The sequence below is a fragment of the Bombina bombina genome, chromosome 1 (assembly GCF_027579735.1).
Source record: "Bombina bombina isolate aBomBom1 chromosome 1, aBomBom1.pri, whole genome shotgun sequence".
NCBI lineage: Eukaryota > Metazoa > Chordata > Amphibia > Anura > Bombinatoridae > Bombina > Bombina bombina.
The window spans coordinates 196,309,960-196,332,249 of record NC_069499.1 but is presented as its reverse complement, the minus strand read 5'-3'; the positions used below and the strand labels follow the sequence as shown (position 1 = coordinate 196,332,249).

Here is a 22,290-nt window from a genome sequence, read left to right as displayed (position 1 = left end):
AATTATTTTTGTTTCCACATTTACAAATATGATTCTTTAAAAAGTGATCTCTTAATTTCTGCAATTTTTTTTTATCATACATGTCGCACACTGTCGATTTAGGGGATGCAATGTGCAGAAATTTTACCTCCTGTGGGTGTCTGTGTTTATGTCTTTGTGCTTTTGTTTTTGTCTCTATGAGTGTTTATGTATTTTTTTTCTGTGGGTCTCTCTGTGAGGGTGGGTGTGTAAGTCTTTGTGCGTTTTCTGTGGATGTCTGTGAGGGTGTATGCGTATGTCTTTGTGCTTTTTCTATGGGTGTCTCTGTGAGGGTTTGTGTGTCTGTCTTTGTGTGTTTTTATTGGATGTCTCTGTGAGGGTGTGTGTGTGTGTATGTATGTCTGTTTTCTGTGGATGTCTCTGTGAGGGTGTGTTTGTATGTCTGTGTGTTTTTTTGTGGGTGTCTCTGTGAGAGTGTGTGTATGTCTGTGTTTACTGTGGATGTCTCGGTGAGGGTGTGTATGTATGTCTTTGTGTGTTTTATGTGGTTGTCTTTGTGTGTTTTCTGTGGGTGTCTCTGTCGGTGTTTCCTTGGGTGTATGTGCAAGTTTGTGTGTGTGCGTGTCCATTGTCTGTTTCTTTTTAGGACGTTTTGACCTTACTGCTGATTATTCATGTCTTTCTACAGACTTTGAGACTGAGACCTTTCCGGAAGTCACCAATCCACCATTTAACCTTTAAATTAATGTTTAGGCAGTTTCGGGTCCTTCCTTTCAGCCACTGCATGCTGTTGTCATCATTTAGTTGGCATCTTCCTTGACAAAAAGATAATCAGAACTCCATATTTTATTTTGTAAATTTTCTTTTTTGACAAAACTGTAGTCTACCTCATTACTTGTCAGGTCAATGTAAACAAGTGCTGAGTGTCTGTTTGGGTGTCTGAGTGTGTTTGTGTGTTTCTTTGCGTGTCTACTAGAGTGTCTATATGTAAATCCTTATGTCTGATTGTGTGTTTCAGTGTATGAGTGTGTCTGTGTGTTTATTTGGGTGTCTGCTAGAGTGTCTATATGTGAATCCTTATGTGTGAGTGTGTTTCAGTGTATGAGTGTGTCTGTGTGTTTCTGTGTTACTAGCTTTACAACATTTTCAAGTTTGACTACACTTATTTTTTGACTACACTTAAGAATAAAGTTTAGTTATACTGTTATATAACGTCAATCTGACATGTGTATGGAGGTTCGACTCTAAGTTGAACAGTCTTTCACTTTCCACACTACTGCATGGGGCCGAAAGATATTTTTGGGCTATTTTTGCCAGAGCTGGAAATCTGTTTATTAACTGCCCAGTACTTCAGGGGTTTATCTGAACGCAGTACAGTGATCTCTCCTACAATAATACAAATAACAGCAATTTGTATTGGCAGAACAATAGTAAACAATTTTTAGTTTAGTCTCCACTCCAGTTTAAAATGAAATGGGAACATGCAGTTTGAAAAAACACCACAAGATAGCATATGGGTAGGAAGTGGAGGTAACGAAATATACTAAAGTAAACTATTAACCCCTAAACCGAAAGCTCCCCACATCGCAATAAACTAAATTAAACTAGTAACCCCTAAACCTAACGCTCCCCCCTAACTTTATATTAAAATTACAATTTCCCTAGCTTAAATTAAATTAAAATTTACCTGTCAAATTAAAAGAACTAAGTTTAAACTAACAATTAAACTAATATAATTATTAAACTAAAATTAAATTGACTGCCAATTAAAATAAAACTAAACTATACATTAAAAAAATCCTAACACTACTCTAAAAATTACAAAGTATCTAATTACAAAAAATAAAAGACTAAATTACAAAAATAACAAACAAAACTATCCAAAATAATAAAGAATTACACCTAATCTAAAAATCTATAAAAATAAACAAGCCCACCCAAAATAAAAAAAAACCCATAGCCTACAATAAACTACCAAAAGCCCTTAAAAGGGCCTTTTGTGGGGCATTGCCCCAAAGATATCAGCTCTTTTCCCTGAAAAAAAAAATACAGTAAAACCCACCAGCCAACCAACCTCCTAAAATAAAAAACCTAATTCTAAAAAAACCTAATCTACCCATTTCTCTGAAATGGGCATTTGTATGGGCATTGCCCATACAGGTTTTTTTTTTAGATTAGGGTTTGGGCAGCAAAAGAGCTAAATGCCCATTTAGCTCTTTTGCTGCCCAAACCCTAATCTAAAAAAAAACCCACCCAAAAAACTCTTAAAAAAAAAACTAACACTAATCCCCGACGATCCACTTACAGTTTTTGAAGTCCTGCTGCCTTGAACGATCTTCATCCAGACGGCCTCTTCTATCTTCATCCTAGGCGGCAAAGTCCTCATCCAAGCGGCGAGAAGTCTTCATCTAGACGGCCTCTTCTATCTTCAAGCAGGCGGCATCTTCTATCTTGATCCTGGCAGAGCGGAGTGGGTCCATCCTGAAGACATCCGGAGCAGAGCATCTTCTTCATATGGTCACCGCCGTACACCGAATATTCAATGCAAAGGAGCCGTTTCAAAATGGCGTCCCTTGCATTCCTATTGGCTTAAAAAATTGAATCAGCCAATAGGAATTAGAGCTGCTAAAATCCTATTGGCTGTTCAAATCAGCCAATAGGATTTAAGCAGCTCTCATGCTATTGGATGAGGACTTCTCCGACTGGATGAGGACTTCGCCGCCTGGATGAAGACTTCTCGCCGCCTGGATGATGATCGTTCAAGCGGGACTTCAAAAACTGTAAATGGATCGTCGGGGGTTAGTGTTAGGTTTTTTTCAAGGGTTTTTTGGGTAGGTATTTTTTTTTAGATTAGGGTTTGGGCAGCAAAAGAGCTAAATGCCCTTTTAAGGGCAATGCCCATACAAATGTCCTTTTCAGGGCAATGGGTAGATTAGGTTTTTTAGATAGTTTTTTATTTTGGGGGGGGGTGGGGGTTTGTAATGTTAGTGGGTCTTTGTAAAAAAAAATTCAGGTAAAAGAGCTGTTTAACCTAGGGCAATGCCCTACAAAAGGCCCTTTTGAGGGCTATTGGTAGTTTATTCTAGATTATGTTTTCTATTTTGGGGTGTTTTTTTTTTTTTTTTTTAAATGGGTATTAGAAAAGGAATAATTATTATTTTTGAGAATTTGTTTGTTATTTTGTGTAATGTATTTTTAGATTAGGGCTTGGGCAGCAAAAGAGCTAAATGCCCTTTTAAGGGCAATGCCCATACAAATACCCTTTTCAGGGTACTGGGTAGATTAGGTTTTACTTTATTTTTATTTTGTGGGTTTGGGGGTGGGGTTTGTATACTGTTTGGGGGTGTTTGTTTTGTTTTGTAGCAAAAGAGCTGTTAACTCTACAAAAGGCCCTTTTAAAGGGACAGGCAAGTCCCAAAAAACTTTCATGTTTCAAATAGGGCATATAATTTTAAACAACTTTCCAATTTACTTTTATCACCAATTTTGCTTTGTTCTCTTGGTATTCTTAGTTGAAAGCTAAACCTATGAGGTTCATATGCTAATTTCTTAGACCTTGAAGGCCACCTCTAATCTAAATGCATTTTGATAATTGTTCATGTGTTTCATATAGATAACATTGAACTCATGCACGTGAATTTACCATGGAGACTGCTCTGATTGGCTAAAATGCAAGTCTGTCAAAAGAACTAAAATAAGGGGGTAATTAAGGGATTATCTATCTTTTAAAACAACAAAAATTCTGGCGTTGACTGTCCCTTTAAGGGCCCTTGGCAGTTTATTATAGATTAGCTTTTTTTTAGATTAGGGGTTAATAACTGTAGGTAGGTGGCGGCGATGTCAGGGCGGCAGATTAGGGGTGTTTAGACTCAGGGTTTATATTAGGGTATTAGGTTTAAACCTAACTTTTATTTTACCCATAGACATCAATGGGGCTGCGTTACGGAGCTTTTCATTCCGCAATCGCAAGTGTTAGGCTTTTTTCGGACCCGCTCTCCCCATTGATGTCTATGGAGCAAACGTGCACAAGCACGTCAAAACAGCACTTGTGTTTTGTGCGGTATGGAGCTCAACGCTACCATATCACACGCACATAACTCGTAACCTAGCTGAATGTAAATAATGGCATAAGAATCATTATTTATTAAATGTTGTAATCAAATACTTTATAGTTTTGCAGTCGACTTCAGTTCCTCTTCCTAATACAACATCATTTAAATTTCTATGACAGTTTTATAGTGAATATTTGTATTGTCACATTGTACCAAGATTCACTTTGAGAAAATATTTATGAATTAATTTGCTAATCTTTAAACATATTAAATGCATTTTAAAATTTTACACAATTCCGATTTCAGAAAGGGGTTGCATAATGCTCTTTGCCCTCCCCAAACAAAAAAATCTTCTATAAAATATCTGTGAAGGGGATTCGGGTATGTAGACCTCAGAATGCAGGAACAGATACACAGAACAATGAAAGTCTTTTTAAAAGTTTTACTGATTCATAATCAAAAGAACAGTTGGTAGTTGAGATTAACGATCACATAAACAACAAGTTTGAACATATGCAGAACCCTATGCAGAACACTGAAATCCAATACAAGGTTTATAATACTTTTAAGACGTATGCAATAACAAAGTCCAATGGGCACTAGTGCTTACATTGAACAGTAAAGGGTGAGGTTGTCACAGAATATCTGGTAGGTACAGCAGGCACAGCTGGTTTGAGGAAGGCTGTCACTAGTATGGTAGACACAGGTTTCTCAGCAGGCACAGGATACCCAGCGGGTACTATTGGTGAGACTGTAATGGGATACCAGATAGGTGCAGCAGGCACAGCTGGTTTGAGGAAGGCTGTCACTGGTATGGTAGACACAGGTTTCTCAGCAGGCACAGGATACCCAGCGGGTACTATTGGTGAGACTGTTATGGAATACCATATAGGTACTGCAGGCACAGCTGGTTTGAGGAAGGCTGTCACTAATATGGTAGACACAGGTTTCTCAGCAGGCACAGGATGCCCATCGGGTACTGTTGGTAAGACTGTCATGGGCTACCAGGTAGGTAAAGCTTCAGGAACAAGGTGAGCATACACAGGTATCAGGCAACTGACTTTCAGGAACCAGGTGAGTTATACGCAGGTGCAAGGTAAGTATGCTTGGTCTCTGGAACAAGGTGAGCATACACAGGTACAAGGTAAGAATGTGTGAGTCTCAAACAAGGTGAGCATACACATGTATCAGGTAAGTATGCTTGGTTGCTGGAACAAGGTGAACATACACAGGTGCAAGGTAAGTATGGTTTTGCTACAAGGAAACCAGGATCAAGGTTGAAAGGCAATAACTCATCCCAGAGTGGTGGAATGAGTGAGCTTTTATAGGAACTTCCACACGTGAGTCGTCCAGGTAGAAGTTGTGGTAATTAAGACGTGCCCCTTTAAATCTAGGCAGTGTGCTGCTGTGTGCGCCTAGAGAGCTGCAGCCACAGGTAAAGGGTGAAGCGTCTCAGAGTCCCTCTATGTGGGACGCCGAGACTGAGGATTTAACTGTTGGCGCCTGCCGGGACCGGGCATGTGTTAACCAGAGAGAAAAAGATATCTAAGCACTGACACCTACACCACAACAAAATGTGGCTAACATCTGATGCCAGGTGATGATGATCAAATCAACACACTCCCCTTATTTCAGTTGTGTGAATCTTGCATATGAGAAATGTTCTGCTGTGTCTCTGCGGTGAGTGAGTTAAAATAACAATGCTGTGTGGTCTTTGCATTTGCTATGGCAGCTGTCTGGTAACTAATTTCCACATACAGGGAGTGCAGAATTATTAGGCAAATGAGTATTTTGACCACATCATCCTCTTTATGCATGTTGTCTTACTCCAAGCTGTATAGGCTCGAAAGCCTACTACCAATTAAGCATATTAGGTGATGTGCATCTCTGTAATGAGAAGGGGTGTGGTCTAATGACATCAACACTCTATATCAGGTGTGCATAATTATTAGGCAACTTCCTTTCCTTTGGCAAAATGGGTCAAAAGAAGGACTTGACAGGCTCAGAAAAGTAAAAAATAGTGAGATATCTTGCAGAGGGATGCAGCACTCTTAAAATTGCAAAGCTTCTGAAGCGTGATCATCGAACAATCAAGCGTTTCATTCAAAATAGAAAACAGGGTCGCAAGAAGCGTGTGGAAAAACCAAGGCGCAAAATAACTGCCCATAAACTGAGAAAAGTCAAGCGTGCAGCTGCCAAGATGCCACTTGCCACCAGTTTGGCCATATTTCAGAGCTGCAACATCACTGGAGTGCCCAAAAGCACAAGGTGTGCAATATTCAGAGACATGGCCAAGGTAAGAAAGGCTGAAAGACGACCACCACTGAACAAGACACACAAGCTGAAACGTCAAGACTGGGCCAAGAAATATCTCAAGACTGATTTTTCTAAGGTTTTATGGACTGATGAAATGAGAGTGAGTCTTGATGGGCCAGATGGATGAGCCCGTGGCTGGATTGGTAAAGGGCAGAGAGCTCCAGTCCGACTCAGACACCAGCAAGGTGGAGGTGGAGTACTGGTTTGGGCTGGTATCATCAAAGATGAGCTTGTGGGGCCTTTTCGGGTTGAGGATGGAGTCAAGCTCAACTCCCAGTCCTACTGCCAGTTTCTGGAAGACACCTTCTTCAAGCAGTGGTACAGGAAGATGTCTGCATCCTTCAAGAAAAACATGATTTTCATGCAGGACAATGCTCCATCACACGCGTCCAAGTACTCCACAGCGTGGCTGGCAAGAAAGGGTATAAAAGAAGAAAATCTAATGACATGGCCTCCTTGTTCACCTGATCTGAACCCCATTGAGAACCTGTGGTCCATCATCAAATGTGAGATTTACAAGGAGGGAAAACAGTACACCTCTCTGAACAGTGTCTGGGAGGCTGTGGTTGCTGCTGCACGCAATGTTGATGGTGAACAGATCAAAACACCGACAGAATCCATGGATGGTAGGCTTTTGAGTGTCCTTGCAAAGAAAGGTGGCTATATTGGTCACTGATTTGTTTTTGTTTTGTTTTTGAATGTCAGAAATGTATATTTGTGAATGTTGAGATGTTAGATTGGTTTCACTGGTAAAAATAAATAATTGAAATGGGTATATATTTGTTTTTTGTTAAGTTGCCTAATAATTATGCACAGTAATAGTCACCTGCACACACAGATATCCCCCTAAAATAGCTAAAACTAAAAACAAACTAAAAACTACTTCCAAAAATATTCAGCTTTGATATTAATGAGTTTTTTGGGTTCATTGAGAACATGGTTGTTGTTCAATAATAAAATTAATCCTCAAAAATACAACTTTCCTAATAATTCTGCACTCCCTGTATAATCTCATTTGAAAGAGGAGAGTTGCCCTTGATTATCATTCCTATATGTATGGTTTTATTAAACAGATATTCAAAATTGAAACCTGAATGAGTGTATATCAGTTTTGAATAAAAGCCTTATACTTGTATTGGCAAAAATGCTTTTAGTAAAATCACTGTTTCAAGAGCATACACGCACATACATGCTGCATATTTTACCTATATTCTCATTCAAAATCGTTGCTATAAAAGCCAACCATAGTTTGTATTGTGTCAGTGATGAGTAGTTTTGCGTCATAGAAGCCATCTTTGAGTCTCTGAGTTGGTGTTTGAATGCTGGTGCATTGGGCACTTGTAGCATATGTGCTTATGCCCCATAACAAGTGGTAACTTGTGTTACTAATCCAAGTATGTTGCAAACATGCAATTGAAAACTCAAATAGACTCATGCACATTTCAATTTTGACTATTATCTATCTTCCATGGTGACCACCTTATAGCAGTGCATTGCTGCTCGTGATCAAGTGGTTTGCCGGACATTGCTACATACTTAGATCAGTGAAGGGGCTCATTTATATCTAGCCACGATTAGCCTTCATTTCCCTATGCATTTTTTATAAAGTCTGTGCCTGTATTTTGCATTCCCACTTACCCCTTGTTGCAGGTGAATAACTACTAATTATTTATTTTAGAGAAGGCAAATTCAATGCAACCAGTTTGAGGCTGTTGATAAGCCCTGTTTAAAACAACTGGCTGTTCATTACTTGAAGGAGTGCAGAGCTCTGAGACATTACTTAATATCTGTTAGATTGCTTCTCTCTTTGTATGCATTTGTATTATGACCCTGGGGAGGTCTCCCTAAGGGTAATGTGGGAAACTACTTACCCAGTGTGCATAGATGGAATATGGCTGCACCTCACTGACGAGGCCCACAGCAGGCCGAAACATTTATCTGGGGTTGTCATGTTACTTGTTCAGAGGAGAATTGCCTGGTATTTTGAGGCTGGACTGATCTTTCTTAGTGGGATTAGTCTGATATAATTTTCTGAGGTAGGGGTGATATACTTCTGGGAAGTTTTCCTCTGTGAAAAGCACAGATGCTGCTCCCAGATGATAACTCGACATAGAACATTGGTTTATAATAAAAAAAATTCTTGTTTATTTATATTTTTTTAAATGTATCTAATTTCTTTTTTTATTAATTTACAAACTTTTTTTTTTTAACATCCAAATTCATTCATTCTCAGGAAGCAGCAGGACCTGGAAAAATAAGCATCTTTGCGCAAAAAATGGCTGCCAAAAAGGTTGCGGAGGCTGCTGCAACAAATGCTAAAAGTATCACTATGGTGACCCGGAATATAACCTATAGCAGCCATGAAATAGATCATTCATGTGATGACATAACAAAGCCAACATCTACTGAGTTAACAGGTGAGAAGCATGTGGAGGTATCAATAGCATCTGTTTACACATTAGCCTTGTAAAAGACATCACTATGCAGATATAAAAATAAAAAAACCTTTATAAATAAATTAAAGGGACATGAAAGTCTAAGATTCAACTTCCATTATTTATGTCATGCCATGGCCAGTTAGGGTCTGAAATGTGAGCTAATGTATCACTGTGTAAAATGTTGTTGGCTCAGATAAATTGCACAATACATGAGCATAATGGTTGCTACCAGCCTCTCTGGAGAAAGTACAACGAGTTTTCATTGGTATTTTACTGCAAATGTAGGCAAAATAAGTGACATATATTGGATTTTTTTCTCTTTATATATTAAATTACATTTTATGTCATTAAGCTTAAATACGCAACCACTTTTTTCAGTCTGTGAAATGAATTGAAATGAACACCTGTTTAATGAAAAATTAAGCTATTGTTCCTCAGATATAAATATTGAATTTGCACAGAAATTAAAGTAAAGGTAAACTTTGGTGAAAAAAACAGGGGCACTTTCATTCATCAAAGTTTACAAATCAGCCGTTTTAATTATAAACTTACCTTTGTTTTTTTAACAGCCAGAGCAGCTCTCCACTCCTGGAAATCCTCTCTTCACACGTCAGCAATGACTAATCCGGCTTCCTCCAATCACAGCATGGCCTCAGGCAATAACCACTCTGGGGGGAAAACTGTGATTGGAGGAAGCTGGATTAGTCATTGCTGACGTGTGAAGAGAGGTTTTCCAGGAGGGGAAAGCTGCTGTAGCTGTGAAAAGAAAAAAAGGTAAGTTTCTCTTGTTAAGTGTATCCAGTCCACGGATCATCCATTACTTATGGGATATTCTCCTTCCCAACAGGAAGTTGCAAGAGGATCACCCACAGCAGAGCTGCTATATAGCTCCTCCCCTAACTGCCATACCCAGTCATTCTCTTGCAAGCCTCAACCAAGATGGAGGTCGTAAGAGGAGTGTGGTGTTTTATACTTAGTTTATTTCTTCAATCAAAAGTTTATTTTTAAATGGTACCGGAGTGTGCTGTTTATCTCAGGCAGTATTTAGAAGAAGAATCTGCCTCCATTTTCTATGATCTTAGCAGAAGTAACTAAGATCCATGGCTGTTCTCACATATTCTGAGGAGTGAGGTAACTTCAGAGAGGGAATGGCGTGCAGGTTTTCCTGCAATAAGGTATGTGCAGTTAATATTTTTCTAGGGATGGAATTTGCTAGAAAATGCTGCTTATACCGGATTAATGTAAGTAAAGCCTTAAATGCAGTGATAGCTACTGGTATCAGGCTTATTAATAGAGATGCATACTCTTATAAAAATGTAATATAAAACGTTTGCTGGCATGTTAATCGTTTTTATATATGTTTGGTGACCAAACTTATTGGGGCCTAGTTTTTTTCCACATGGCTGGTTTGATTTCTGCCTAGAGACAGTTTCCTGAAGCTTTCCACTGTTGCAATATGAGTGGGAAGGGCCTATTTTAGTGCTTTTCTGTGCAGATAAAAATAATGACAGAGACATTCAGCTTCCCTCTGCATGATACAGGACATCTCTGAAGGGCTCAAAAGGCTTCAAAGTCGTGTTTGAGGAGGGTAACAATAACAGTAGACTGTGGCAGTTGTTGTGACTGTGTTTAAAAAACGTTTTTATCATTTATTATTCTGTTTTTGTTATTAAGGGGTTAATCATCCATTTGCAAGTGGGTGCAATGCTCTGCTGACTTGTTACATACACTGTAAAAATTTTGTTAGTGTAACTGCCTTTTTTCACTGTTATTTCAAATTTTGTCAAAATTTGTTTCTCTTAAAGGCACAGTAACGTTTTTTATATTGCTTGTTAACTTGCTTTAACCCCTTAACAACCAACGACGTATGGGGTACGTCCTGCAAAAAAATGCAGTTAATGACCAAGGACGTACCCCATACGTCGTTGGTCTTTGAAAGCAGTGGAAGCGATCCTGATAGCTTCCAGCTGCTTTCATGTTATTGCAGTGATGCCTCAATATTGAGGCATCCTGCAATAACTGTTTTTAGCCATCCGATGCAGAGAGAGCCACTCTGTGGCCCTCTCTGCATCGGCTATCGATGGCCGTTATCGTTGGTGGGTGGGAGCTCATCCAGGGAGGCGGGTGGGCAGTCATTGGTGGAGGAGGGGGGAGGGATCTTATGCGGGTGCGTGCACGAGAGATCTGTTTCAGCATCAATATGCTGTAGATCTGGAGGGTGGGAGAGAGGACTGGGGAGGGTGGGATTTGAAAATCAATGCATCTGGGAGAGGGTGGGGGGTTGGATGTTGAGGGGGGGGCAGCTACACTACAGAAATAAAGAACATTTTTAATAAAATAAAAAAATTAAAATGCAATACCCAATATGCTGCACAATAAAGGCAGAGGGGGGGGGGGTTAAAGAGCTGTTTGGGGGGGGGGGGTCAGGGAGGTTGGGGGCTAAGGGGGGGTCCTACACAGCAGACACATTTTTTTTTTTTTTTTTAAACCTAAAACCCCCCAAAAAACTTTTATTTTAGTACTGGCAGACTTTCTGCCAGTACTTAAGATGGCGGGGACAATTGTCGGGTGGGGGAGGGAAGGGAGCTGTTTGGGAGGGATCAGGGGGTGGGATGTGTCAGGTGGGAGGCTGATCTCTACACTAAAGCTAAAATTAACCCTGCAAGCTCCCTACAAGCTACCTAATTAACTCCTTCACTGCTAGACATAATATACGTGTGATGCGCAGCGGCATTTAGCGACCTTCTAACTACCAAAAAGCAACGCCAAAGACATATATGTCTGCTATTTCTGAACAAAGGGGATCCCAGAAAAGCATTTACAACAATTTGTGCCATAATTGCACAAGCTGTTTATAAATAATTTCAGTGAGAAACCTAAAATTGTGAAATATTTAAAGTTTTTTTTTTAATTTGATCGCATTTGGCGGTGAAAAGGTGGCATGAAATATACCAAAATGGGCCTAGATCAATACTTGGGGTTGTTTACTACACTACACTAAAGCTAAAATTAACCCTACAAGCTCCCTACAGGCTCCCTAATTAACCCTTTCACTGCTGCGCATAATACACGTGTGGTGCGCAGTGGCATTTAGCGGCCTTCGAATTACCAAAAAGCAACGTAAAAGCCATATATTTCTGCTATTTCTGAACAAAGGGGATCCCAGAGAAGCATTTAAAACCATTTGTGCAATAATTGCACAAGCTGTTTGTAAATAATTTCAGTGAGAAACCTAAAGTTTGTGAAAAAATTTGTGAAAAAGTGAACTTTTTTTTTTTATTTGGTCGCATTTGGCGGTGAAATGGTGGCATGAAATATACCAAAATGGGCCTAGATCAATACTTTGGGATGTCTTCTAAAAATATATATACATGTCAAGGGATATTCAGGGATTCCTGAAAGATATCAGTGTCCCAATGTAACTAGCGCTAATTTTGAAAAAAAGTGATTTGGAAATAGCAAAGTGCTACTTTTATTTAGTGCCCTATAACTTGCAAAAAAAGCAAAGAACGTGCAAACATTGGGTATTTCTAAACTCAGGACAAAATTTAGAAACTATTTAGCATGGGTGTTTTTTGGTGGTTGTAGATGTGCAACAGATTTTGGGGGTCAAAGTTTGAAAAAAATGTTTTTTTTCCATTTTTTTCCTCTTATTTTATAATTTTTTTAATAGTAAATTATAAGATATGATGAAAATAATGGTATCCTTAGAAAGTCCATTTAATGGCGAGAAAAACGGTATATAATATGTGTGGGTACAGTAAATGAGTAAGAGGAAAATTACAGCTAAACACAAACACCGCAGAAATGTAAAAATAGCCTTGGTCCCAAACGGTCAACAAATGGAAAAGTGCTCTGGTCACTAAGGGGTTAAAGTGTTTTCCAAGCTTGCTAGTCTCATTGCTAGTCTGTACAAACATGTCTGAAACAGAGGATACTTGTTCATTATGTTTAAAAGCCATGGTGGAGCCCCATAGGAGAATGTGTACTAAATGTATTGATTTCACCTTAAACAGTAAAGATCAGTCTTTATCTATAAAAGAATTGTCACCAGAGGGGTCTGTCGAGGGGGAAGTTATGCCGACTAACTCTCCCCACGTGTCGGACCCTTCGCCTCCCGCTCAAGGGACGCACGCTAATATGGCGTCAAGTACATCAGGGACGCCCATAGCGATTACTTTGCAGGACATGGCTGCAATCATGAATAATACCCTGTCAGAGGTATTATCCAGATTGCCTGAATTGAGAGGCAAGCGCGATAGCTCTGGGGTTAGATGAGATACAGAGCGCGTAGATGCTGTAAGAGCCATGTCTGATACTGCGTCACAATATGCAGAACCTGAGGACGGAGAGCTTCAGTCTGTGGGTGACGTCTCTGAGGAGAGACCTGATTCAGAGATTTCTAATTTTAAATTTAAGCTTGAGAACCTCCATGTATTGCTTGGGGAGGTATTAGCTGCTCTGAATGACTGTGACACAATTGCAGTGCCAGAGAAATTGTGTAGGCTGGATAAATACTATGCAGTGCCGGTGAGTACTGATGTTTTTCCAATACCTAAAAGGCTTACAGAAATTATTAGTAAGGAGTGGGATAGGCCCGGTGTGCCCTTTTCCCCACCTCCTATATTTAGAAAAATGTTTCCAATAGATGCCACTACACGGGACTTATGGCAGACTGTCCCTAAGGTGGAGGGAGCAGTTTCTACTTTAGCAAAGCGTACCACTATCCCGGTTGAGGACAGTTGTGCTTTTTCAGATCCAATGGATAAAAAATTAGAGGGTTACCTTAAGAAAATGTTTATTCAACAAGGTTTTATTTTACAGACCCTTGCATGCATTGCGCCTGTCACTGCTGCGGCGGCATTCTGGTTTGAGGCCCAGGAAGAGGCCATCCATACAGCTCCATTGACTGAAATTGTTGACAAGCTTAGAACTCTTAAGCTAGCTAACTCATTTGTTTCTGATGCCATTGTTCATTTGACTAAACTAACGGCTAAGAATTCCAGATTCGCCATCCAGGCGCGTAGGGCGCTATGGCTCAAATCCTGGTCAGCTGATGTGACTTCAAAGTCTAAATTACTCAACATTCCTTTCAAGGGGCAGACCTTATTCGGGCCTGGTTTGAAAGAAATTATTGCTGACATTACTGGAGGTAAGGGTCATACCCTTCCTCAGGACAGGGCCAAATCAAAGGCCAAACAGTCTAATTTTCGTGCCTTTCGAAATTCCAAGGCAGGTGCAGCATCAACTTCCTCCGCTTCAAGACAAGAGGGAGCTTTTGCTCAATCTAAGCAGGCCTGGAAACCTAACCAGTCCTGGAACAAAGGCAAGCAGGCCAGAAAGCCTGCTGCTGCCTCTAAGACAGCATGAAGGAACGGCCCCCTATCCGGCGACGGATCTAGTAGGGGGCAGACTTTTTCTCTTCGCCCAGGCGTGGGCAAGAGATGTTCAGGATCCCTGGGCGTTGGAGATCATATCTCAGGGATATCTTCTGGACTTCAAAGCTTCCCCTCCACAAGGGAGATTTCATCTTTCAAGGTTATCTGCAAATCAGATAAAGAGGCATTCCTACGCTGTGTGCAAGACCTCCTAGTAATGGGAGTGATCCATCCAGTTCCGCGGACGGAACAAGGACAGGGTTTTTATTCAAATCTGTTTGTGGTTCCCAAAAAAGAGGGAACCTTCAGACCAATTTTGGATCTAAAGATCTTAAACAAATTAAAATGGAAACTATTCGGACCATCCTACCCATGATCCAAGAGGGTCAGTACATGACCACAGTGGACTTAAAGGATGCCTACCTTCACATACCGATTCACAAAGATCATCATCGGTTCCTAAGGTTTGCCTTTCTAGACAGGCATTACCAATTTGTAGCTCTTCCCTTCGGGTTGGCTACAGCCCCGAGAATCTTTACGAAGGTTCTGTGCTCACTTCTGGCGGTTCTAAGACCGTGAGGCATAGCGGTGGCTCCGTATCTAGACGACATCCTGATACAGGCGTCAAGCTTTCAAATTGCCAAGTCTCATACAGAGATAGTTCTGGCATTTCTGAGATCGCACGGGTGGAAAGTGAACGAGGAAAAGAGTTCTCTATCCCCACTCACAAGAGTCTCCTTCTTAGGGACTCTTATAGATTCTGTAGAGATGAAAATTTACCTGACGGAGTCCAGGTTATCAAAGCTTCTAAATGCTTGCTGTATTCTTCATTCCATTCCGTGCCCTTCGGTGGCTCAGTGTATGGAGGTGATCGGCTTAATGGTAGCGGCAATGGACATAGTGCCTTTTGCGCGCCTACATCTCAGACCGCTGCAATTATGCATGCTAAGTCAGTGGAATGGGGATTACACAGATTTGTCCCCTCTTCTAAATCTGGATCAAGAGACCAGAGATTCTCTTCTCTGGTGGTTGTCTCGGGTCCACCTGTCCAAGGGTATGACCTTTCGCAGGCCAGATTGGACAATTGTAACAACAGATGCCAGCCTTCTAGGTTGGGGTGCAGTCTGGAACTCCCTGAAGGCACAGGGATCGTGGACTCAGGAGGAGAAACTCCTCCCAATAAATATTCTGGAGTTAAGAGCAATATTCAATGCTCTTCTGGCTTGGCCTCAGTTAGCAACACTGAGGTTCATCAGATTTCAGTCGGACAATATCACGACTGTGGCTTACATCAACCATCAAGGGGGAACCAGGAGTTCCCTATCGATGTTAGAAGTCTCAAAAATAATTCGCTGGGCAGAGACTCACTCTTGCCACCTGTCAGCAATCCATATCCCAGGCGTGGAGAACTGGGAGGCGGATTTTCTAAGTCGTCAGACTTTTCACCCGGGGGAGTGGGAACTCCATCCGGAGGTGTTTGCTCAGTTGATTCATCGTTGGGGCAAACCAGAGTTGGATCTCATGGCGTCTCGCCAGAACGCCAAGCTTCCTTGTTACGGATCCAGGTCCAGGGACCCAGAAGCAACGCTGATAGATGCTCTAGCAGCTCCTTGGTTCTTCAACCTGGCTTAGGTGTTTCCACCGTTTCCTCTGCTCCCTCGACTGATTGCCAAAATCAAACAGGAGAGAGCATCGGTGATTCTAATAGCGCCTGCGTGGCCACACAGGACCTGGTATGCAGACCTAGTGGACATGTCATCCTTTCCACCATGGACTCTGCCTCTGAGGCAGGACCTTCTAATACAAGGTCCTTTCAATCATCCAAATCTAATTTCTCTGAGACTGACTGCATGGAGATTGAACGCTTGATTCTATCAAAGCGTGGCTTCTCCAAGTCAGTCATTGATACCTTTAATACAGGCGCGAAAGCCTGTTACCAGGAAAATCTATCACAAGATATGGCGTACATATCTTTACTGATGTGAATCCAAGAATTACTCATGGAGTAAGGTTAGGATTCCTAGAATATTGTCCTTTCTCCAAGAGGGTTTGGACAAAGGATTATCAGCTAGTTCCTTAAAGGGACAGATTTCTGCTCTGTCTATTCTTTTGCACAAGCGTCTGGCAGAAGTTCCAGACGTCCAGGCATTTTGTCAGGCTTTGGTTAGAATTAAGCCTGTGTTTAAACCTGTTGCTCCCCCATGGAGCTTAAACTTGGTTCTTAAAGTTCTTCAAGGAGTTCCGTTTCAACCCCTTCATTCCATTGATATTAAGCTTTTATCTTGGAAAGTTCTGTTTTTGATGGCTATTTCTTCTGTTTAGTGTGATCAGTCCACGGGTCATCATTACTTCTGGGATATTACTCCTCCCCAACAGGAAGTGCAAGAGGATTCACCCAGCAGAGCTGCATATAGCTCCTCCCCTCTACGTCACTCCCAGTCATTCTCTTGCACCCAACGACTAGATAGGATGTGTGAGAGGACTATGGTGATTATACTTAGTTTTATATCTTCAATCAAAAGTTTGTTATTTTAAAATAGCACCGGAGTGTGTTATTATCTCTCTGGCAGAGTTTGAAGAAGAATCTACCAGAGTTTTTGTTATGATTTTAGCCGGAGTAGTTAAGATCATATTGCTGTTTCTCGGCCATCTGAGGAGAGGTAAACTTCAGATCAGGGGACAGCGGGCAGATGAATCTGCATAGAGGTATGTAGCAGTTTTTATTTTCTGACAATGGAATTGATGAGAAAATCCTGCCATACCGATATAATGTCATGTATGTATACTTTACACTTCAGTATTCTGGGGAATGGTACTTCACTAGAATTACACTGTAAGAAATACATAAAGCTGTTTAATAACTAGAGATTATGTTTAACGTTTTTGCTGGAATGTAAAATCGTTTTCATTTACTGAGGTACTGAGTGAATAAATGTTTGGGCACTATTTTTCCACTTGGCAGTTGCTTAATCTGTTTTCTGACAGTTTCTGTTCTCCCTCACTGCTGTGTGTGAGGGGGAGGGGCCGTTTTTTGGCGCTTTTACTACACATCAAATATTTCAGTCAGCAACTCATTGTATTCCCTGCATGATCCGGTTCATCTCTACAGAGCTCAGGGGTCTTCAAAACTTATTTTGAGGGAGGTAATTTCTCTCAGCAGAGCTGTGAGAATTATAGTTTGACTGAGATAAAAAACGTTTATTCTGTAATTTGTTTCCTGCTTTCAGAATTTGTTATCTTTGCTAATGGGATTAAACCTTTGCTAAAGTTGTGTTATTTACAAGGATTGAGGCTATAACTGTTTCAATTTATTAATTTTCAACTGTCATAGATCTTCTGTGCTTCTTAAAGGCACAGTACGTTTTAATATTATTCTAATTGAATTGTATTTCCAAGTTACAAGTTTATTTGCTAGTGTGTTAAACATGTCTGATTCAGAGGATGATACCTGTGTCATTTGTTGCAATGCCAAAGTGGAGCCCAATAGAAATTTATGTACTAACTGTATTGATGCTACTTTAAATAAAAGTCAATCTGTACAAATTGAACAAATTTCACCAAACAACGAGGGGAGAGTTATGCCGACTAACTCGCCTCACGTGTCAGTACCTACATCTCCCGCTCACAGGGAGGTGCGTGATATTGTAGCGCCGAGTACATCTGGGCGGCCATTACAAATCACATTACAGGATATGGCTACTGTTATGACTGAGGTTTTGGCTAAATTACCAGAGCTAAGAGGTAAGCGTGATCACTCTGGGGTGAGAACAGAGTGCGCTGATAATATTAGGGCCATGTCAGACACTGCGTCACAGGTGGCAGAACATGAGGACGGAGAGCTTCATTCTGTGGGTGACGGTTCTGATCCAAACAGACTGCATTCAGATATTTCAAATTTTAAATTTAAACTGGAAAACCTCCGTGTATTACTAGGGGAGGTGTTAGCGGCTCTGAATGATTGTAACACAGTTGCAATACCAGAGAAAATGTGTAGGTTGGATAAATATTTTGCGGTACCGACGAGTACTGAGGTTTTTCCTATACCTAAGAGACTTACTGAAATTGTTACTAAGGAGTGGGATAGACCCGGTGTGCCGTTCTCACCCCCTCCGATATTTAGAAAAATGTTTCCAGTAGACGCCACCACAAGGGACTTATGGCAAACGGTCCCTAAGGTGGAGGGAGCAGTTTCTACCTTAGCTAAGCGTACCACTATCCCGGTGGAGGATAGCTGTGCTTTTTCAGATCCAATGGATAAAAAGTTAGAGGGTTACCTTAAGAAAATGTTTGTTCAACAAGGTTTTATATTGCAACCCCTTGCATGCATTGCGCCGATCACGGCTGCAGCGGCATTCTGGATTGAGTCTCTGGAAGAGAACATTGGTTCAGCTACTCTGGACGACATTACGGACAGGCTTAGAGTCCTTAAACTAGCTAATTCATTCATTTCGGAGGCCGTAGTACATCTTACTAAACTTACGGCGAAGAATTCAGGATTCGCCATTCAGGCACGCAGGGCGCTGTGGCTAAAATCCTGGTCAGCTGATGTTACTTCTAAGTCTAAATTGCTTAATATACCTTTCAAAGGGCAGACCTTATTCGGGCCCGGGTTGAAAGAGATTATCGCTGACATTACAGGAGGTAAAGGCCATGCCCTGCCTCAGGACAAAGCCAAAGCCAAGACTAGACAGTCTAATTTTCGTTCCTTTCGTAATTTCAAAGCAGGAGCAGCATCAACTTCCTCTGCACCAAAACAGGAAGGAGCTGTTGCTCGCTACAGACAAGGCTGGAAACCTAACCAGTCCTGGAACAAGGGCAAGCAGACTAGGAAACCTGCTGCTGCCCCTAAAACAGCATGAATTGAGGGCCCCCGATCCGGGATCGGATCTAGTGGGGGGCAGACTTTCTCTCTTCGCCCAGGCTTGGGCAAGAGATGTTCAGGATCCCTGGGCGCTAGAGATAATATCTCAGCTATACCTTCTGGACTTCAAATACTCTCCTCCAAGAGAGAGATTTCATCTGTCAAGATTGTCAACAATCCAGACAAAGAAAGAGGCGTTTCTACGCTGCGTACAAGAGCTCTTGTTAATGGGAGTAATCCATCCAGTTCCACGATCGGAACAGGGACAGGGGTTTTACTCAAATCTGTTTGTGGTTCCCAAAAAAGAGGGAACTTTCAGACCAATCCTGGACTTAAAGATCCTAAACAAATTCCTAAGAGTTCCATCGTTCAAGATGGAGACTATTCGGACAATTTTACCTATGATCCAAGAGGGTCAGTACATGACCACTGTAGATTTAAAACACATACCGATTCACAAAGATCATTATCGGTACCTAAGGTTTGCCTTCCTAGACAGGCATTACCAGTTTGTGGCTCTTCCATTCGGATTGGCTACAGCTCCAAGAATCTTCACAAAGGTTCTGGGTGCTCTTCTGGCGGTACTAAGACCGCGGGGAATCTCGGTAGCTCCATACCTAGACGACATTCTGATACAAGCTTCAAGCTTTCAAACTGCCAAGTCTCATACAGAGTTAGTGCTGGCATTTCTAAGGTCACATGGATGGAAGGTGAACGAAAAGAAAAGTTCACTCGTTCCACTCACAAGAGTTCCCTTCCTGGGGACTCTTATAGATTCTGTAGAAATGAAGATTTACCTGACAGAGGACAGGCTAACAAGACTTCAAAGTGCTTGCCGCACCCTTCATTCCATTCAACACCCGTCAGTGGCTCAATGCATGGAGGTAATCGGCTTAATGGTAGCGGCAATGGACATAGTACCCTTTGCACGCTTACACCTCAGACCACTGCAACTGTGCATGCTAAGTCAGTGGAATGGGGATTACTCAGACTTATCCCCTTCTCTGAATCTGGATCAAGAGACCAGAAATTCTCTTCTATGGTGGCTTTCTCGGCCACATCTGTCCAGGGGGATGCCATTCAGCAGACCAGACTGGACAATTGTAACAACAGACGCCAGCCTTCTAGGTTGGGGTGCCGTCTGGAATTCTCTGAAGGCTCAGGGACAATGGAGTCAGGAGGAGAGTCTCCTGCCAATAAACATTCTGGAATTGAGAGCAGTTCTCAATGCCCTCCTGGCTTGGCCCCAGTTGACAACTCGGGGGTTCATCAGGTTTCAGTCGGACAACATCACGACTGTAGCTTACATCAACCATCAGGGAGGGACAAGAAGCTCCCTAGCTATGATGGAAGTATCAAAGATAATTCGCTGGGCAGAGTCTCACTTTTGCCACCTGTCAGCAATCCACATCCCGGGAGTGGAGAACTGGGAGGCGGATTTCTTAAGTCGTCAGACTTTTCATCCGGGGGAGTGGGAACTTCATCCGGAGGTCTTTGCCCAAATACTTCGACGTTGGGGCAAACCAGAGATAGATCTCATGGCGTCTCGACAGAACGCCAAGCTTCCTCGTTACGGGTCCAGATCCAGGGATCCAGGAGCAGTCCTGATAGATGCTCTGACAGCACCTTGGGACTTCAGGATGGCTTACGTGTTTCCACCCTTCCCGTTACTTCCTCGATTGATTGCCAGAATCAAACAAGAGAGAGCATCAGTGATTCTAATAGCACCTGCGTGGCCACGCAGGACTTGGTATGCAGACCTGGTGGACTTGTCATCCTGTCCACCTTGGTCTCTACCTCTGAAACAGGACCTTCTGATACAGGGTCCCTTCAAACATCAAAATCTAACTTCTCTGAAGCTGACTGCTTGGAAATTGAACGCTTGATTTTATCAAGACGTGGGTTTTCTGAGTCAGTTATTGATACCTTAATACAGGCTAGGAAACCTGTTACCAGAAAGATTTACCATAAGATATGGCGTAAATACCTATATTGGTGTGAATCCAAAGGTTACTCTTGGAGTAAGGTTAGGATTCCTAGGATATTGTCTTTTCTACAAGAAGGTTTAGAAAAGGGTTTATCTGCTAGTTCATTAAAGGGACAGATCTCAGCTCTGTCCATTCTGTTACACAAACGTCTGTCAGAAGTTCCTGACGTCCAGGCTTTTTGTCAGGCTTTGGCCAGGATTAAGCCTGTGTTTAAAACTGTTGCTCCACCATGGAGTTTAAACCTTGTTCTTAATGTTTTACAGGGCGTTCCGTTTGAACCCCTTCATTCCATTGATATAAAGTTGTTATCTTGGAAAGTTCTATTTTTAATGGCTATTTCCTCGGCTCGAAGAGTCTCTGAATTATCAGCCTTACATTGTGATTCTCCTTATTTGATTTTTCATTCGGATAAGGTAGTCCTGCGTACTAAACCTGGGTTCTTACCTAAGGTAGTTACTAACAGGAATATCAATCAAGAGATTGTTGTTCCTTCTTTATGCCCAAATCCTTCTTCAAAGAAGGAACGTCTACTGCACAACCTGGATGTAGTCCGTGCTCTAAAATTTTACTTACAGGCAACTAAGGAATTTCGACAAACGTCTTCTCTGTTTGTCATTTACTCTGGGCAGAGGAGAGGTCAAAAAGCTTCCGCTACCTCTCTTTCTTTTTGGCTTCGTAGCATAATTCGTTTAGCTTATGAGACTGCTGGACAGCAGCCTCCTGAAAGAATTACAGCTCATTCTACTAGAGCTGTGGCTTCCACTTGGGCCTTCAAGAATGAGGCCTCTGTTGAACAGATTTGCAAGGCTGCAACTTGGTCTTCGCTTCATACTTTTTCCAAATTTTCCAAATTTGACACTTTTGCTTCATCGGAGGCTATTTTTGGGAGAAAGGTTCTTCAGGCAGTGGTTCCTTCTGTATAAAGAGCCTGCCTATCCCTCCCGTCATCCGTGTACTTTTGCTTTGGTATTGGTATCCCAGAAGTAATGATGACCCGTGGACTGATCACACTAAACAGAAGAAAACATAATTTATGCTTACCTGATAAATTCCTTTCTTCTGTAGTGTGATCAGTCCACGGCCCGCCCTGTTTTTAAGGCAGGTAAATATTTTTTAATTTATACTCCAGTCACCACTTCACCCTTGGCTTTTCCTTTCTCGTTGGTCCTTGGTCGAATGACTGGGAGTGACGTAGAGGGGAGGAGCTATATGCAGCTCTGCTGGGTGAATCCTCTTGCACTTCCTGTTGGGGAGGAGTAATATCCCAGAAGTAATGAT

General features: G+C 41.6%; 1 protein-coding gene across 6 annotated transcripts in view; it reads left to right on the top strand.

The window, feature by feature from the left end:
* The window catches only part of RPAP1 (RNA polymerase II associated protein 1), a 227,147-nt gene that overhangs the window by 25,248 nt on the left and 179,609 nt on the right, over window positions 1-22,290 (top strand). For all 6 annotated transcript variants that reach the window (XM_053697817.1, XM_053697819.1, XM_053697814.1 and 3 more), the window contains exon 5: window positions 8,581-8,764. In XM_053697817.1, coding sequence (XP_053553792.1) covers window positions 8,581-8,764 — 184 coding nt within the window. The remainder of the gene's footprint in view (window positions 1-8,580; window positions 8,765-22,290) is intronic.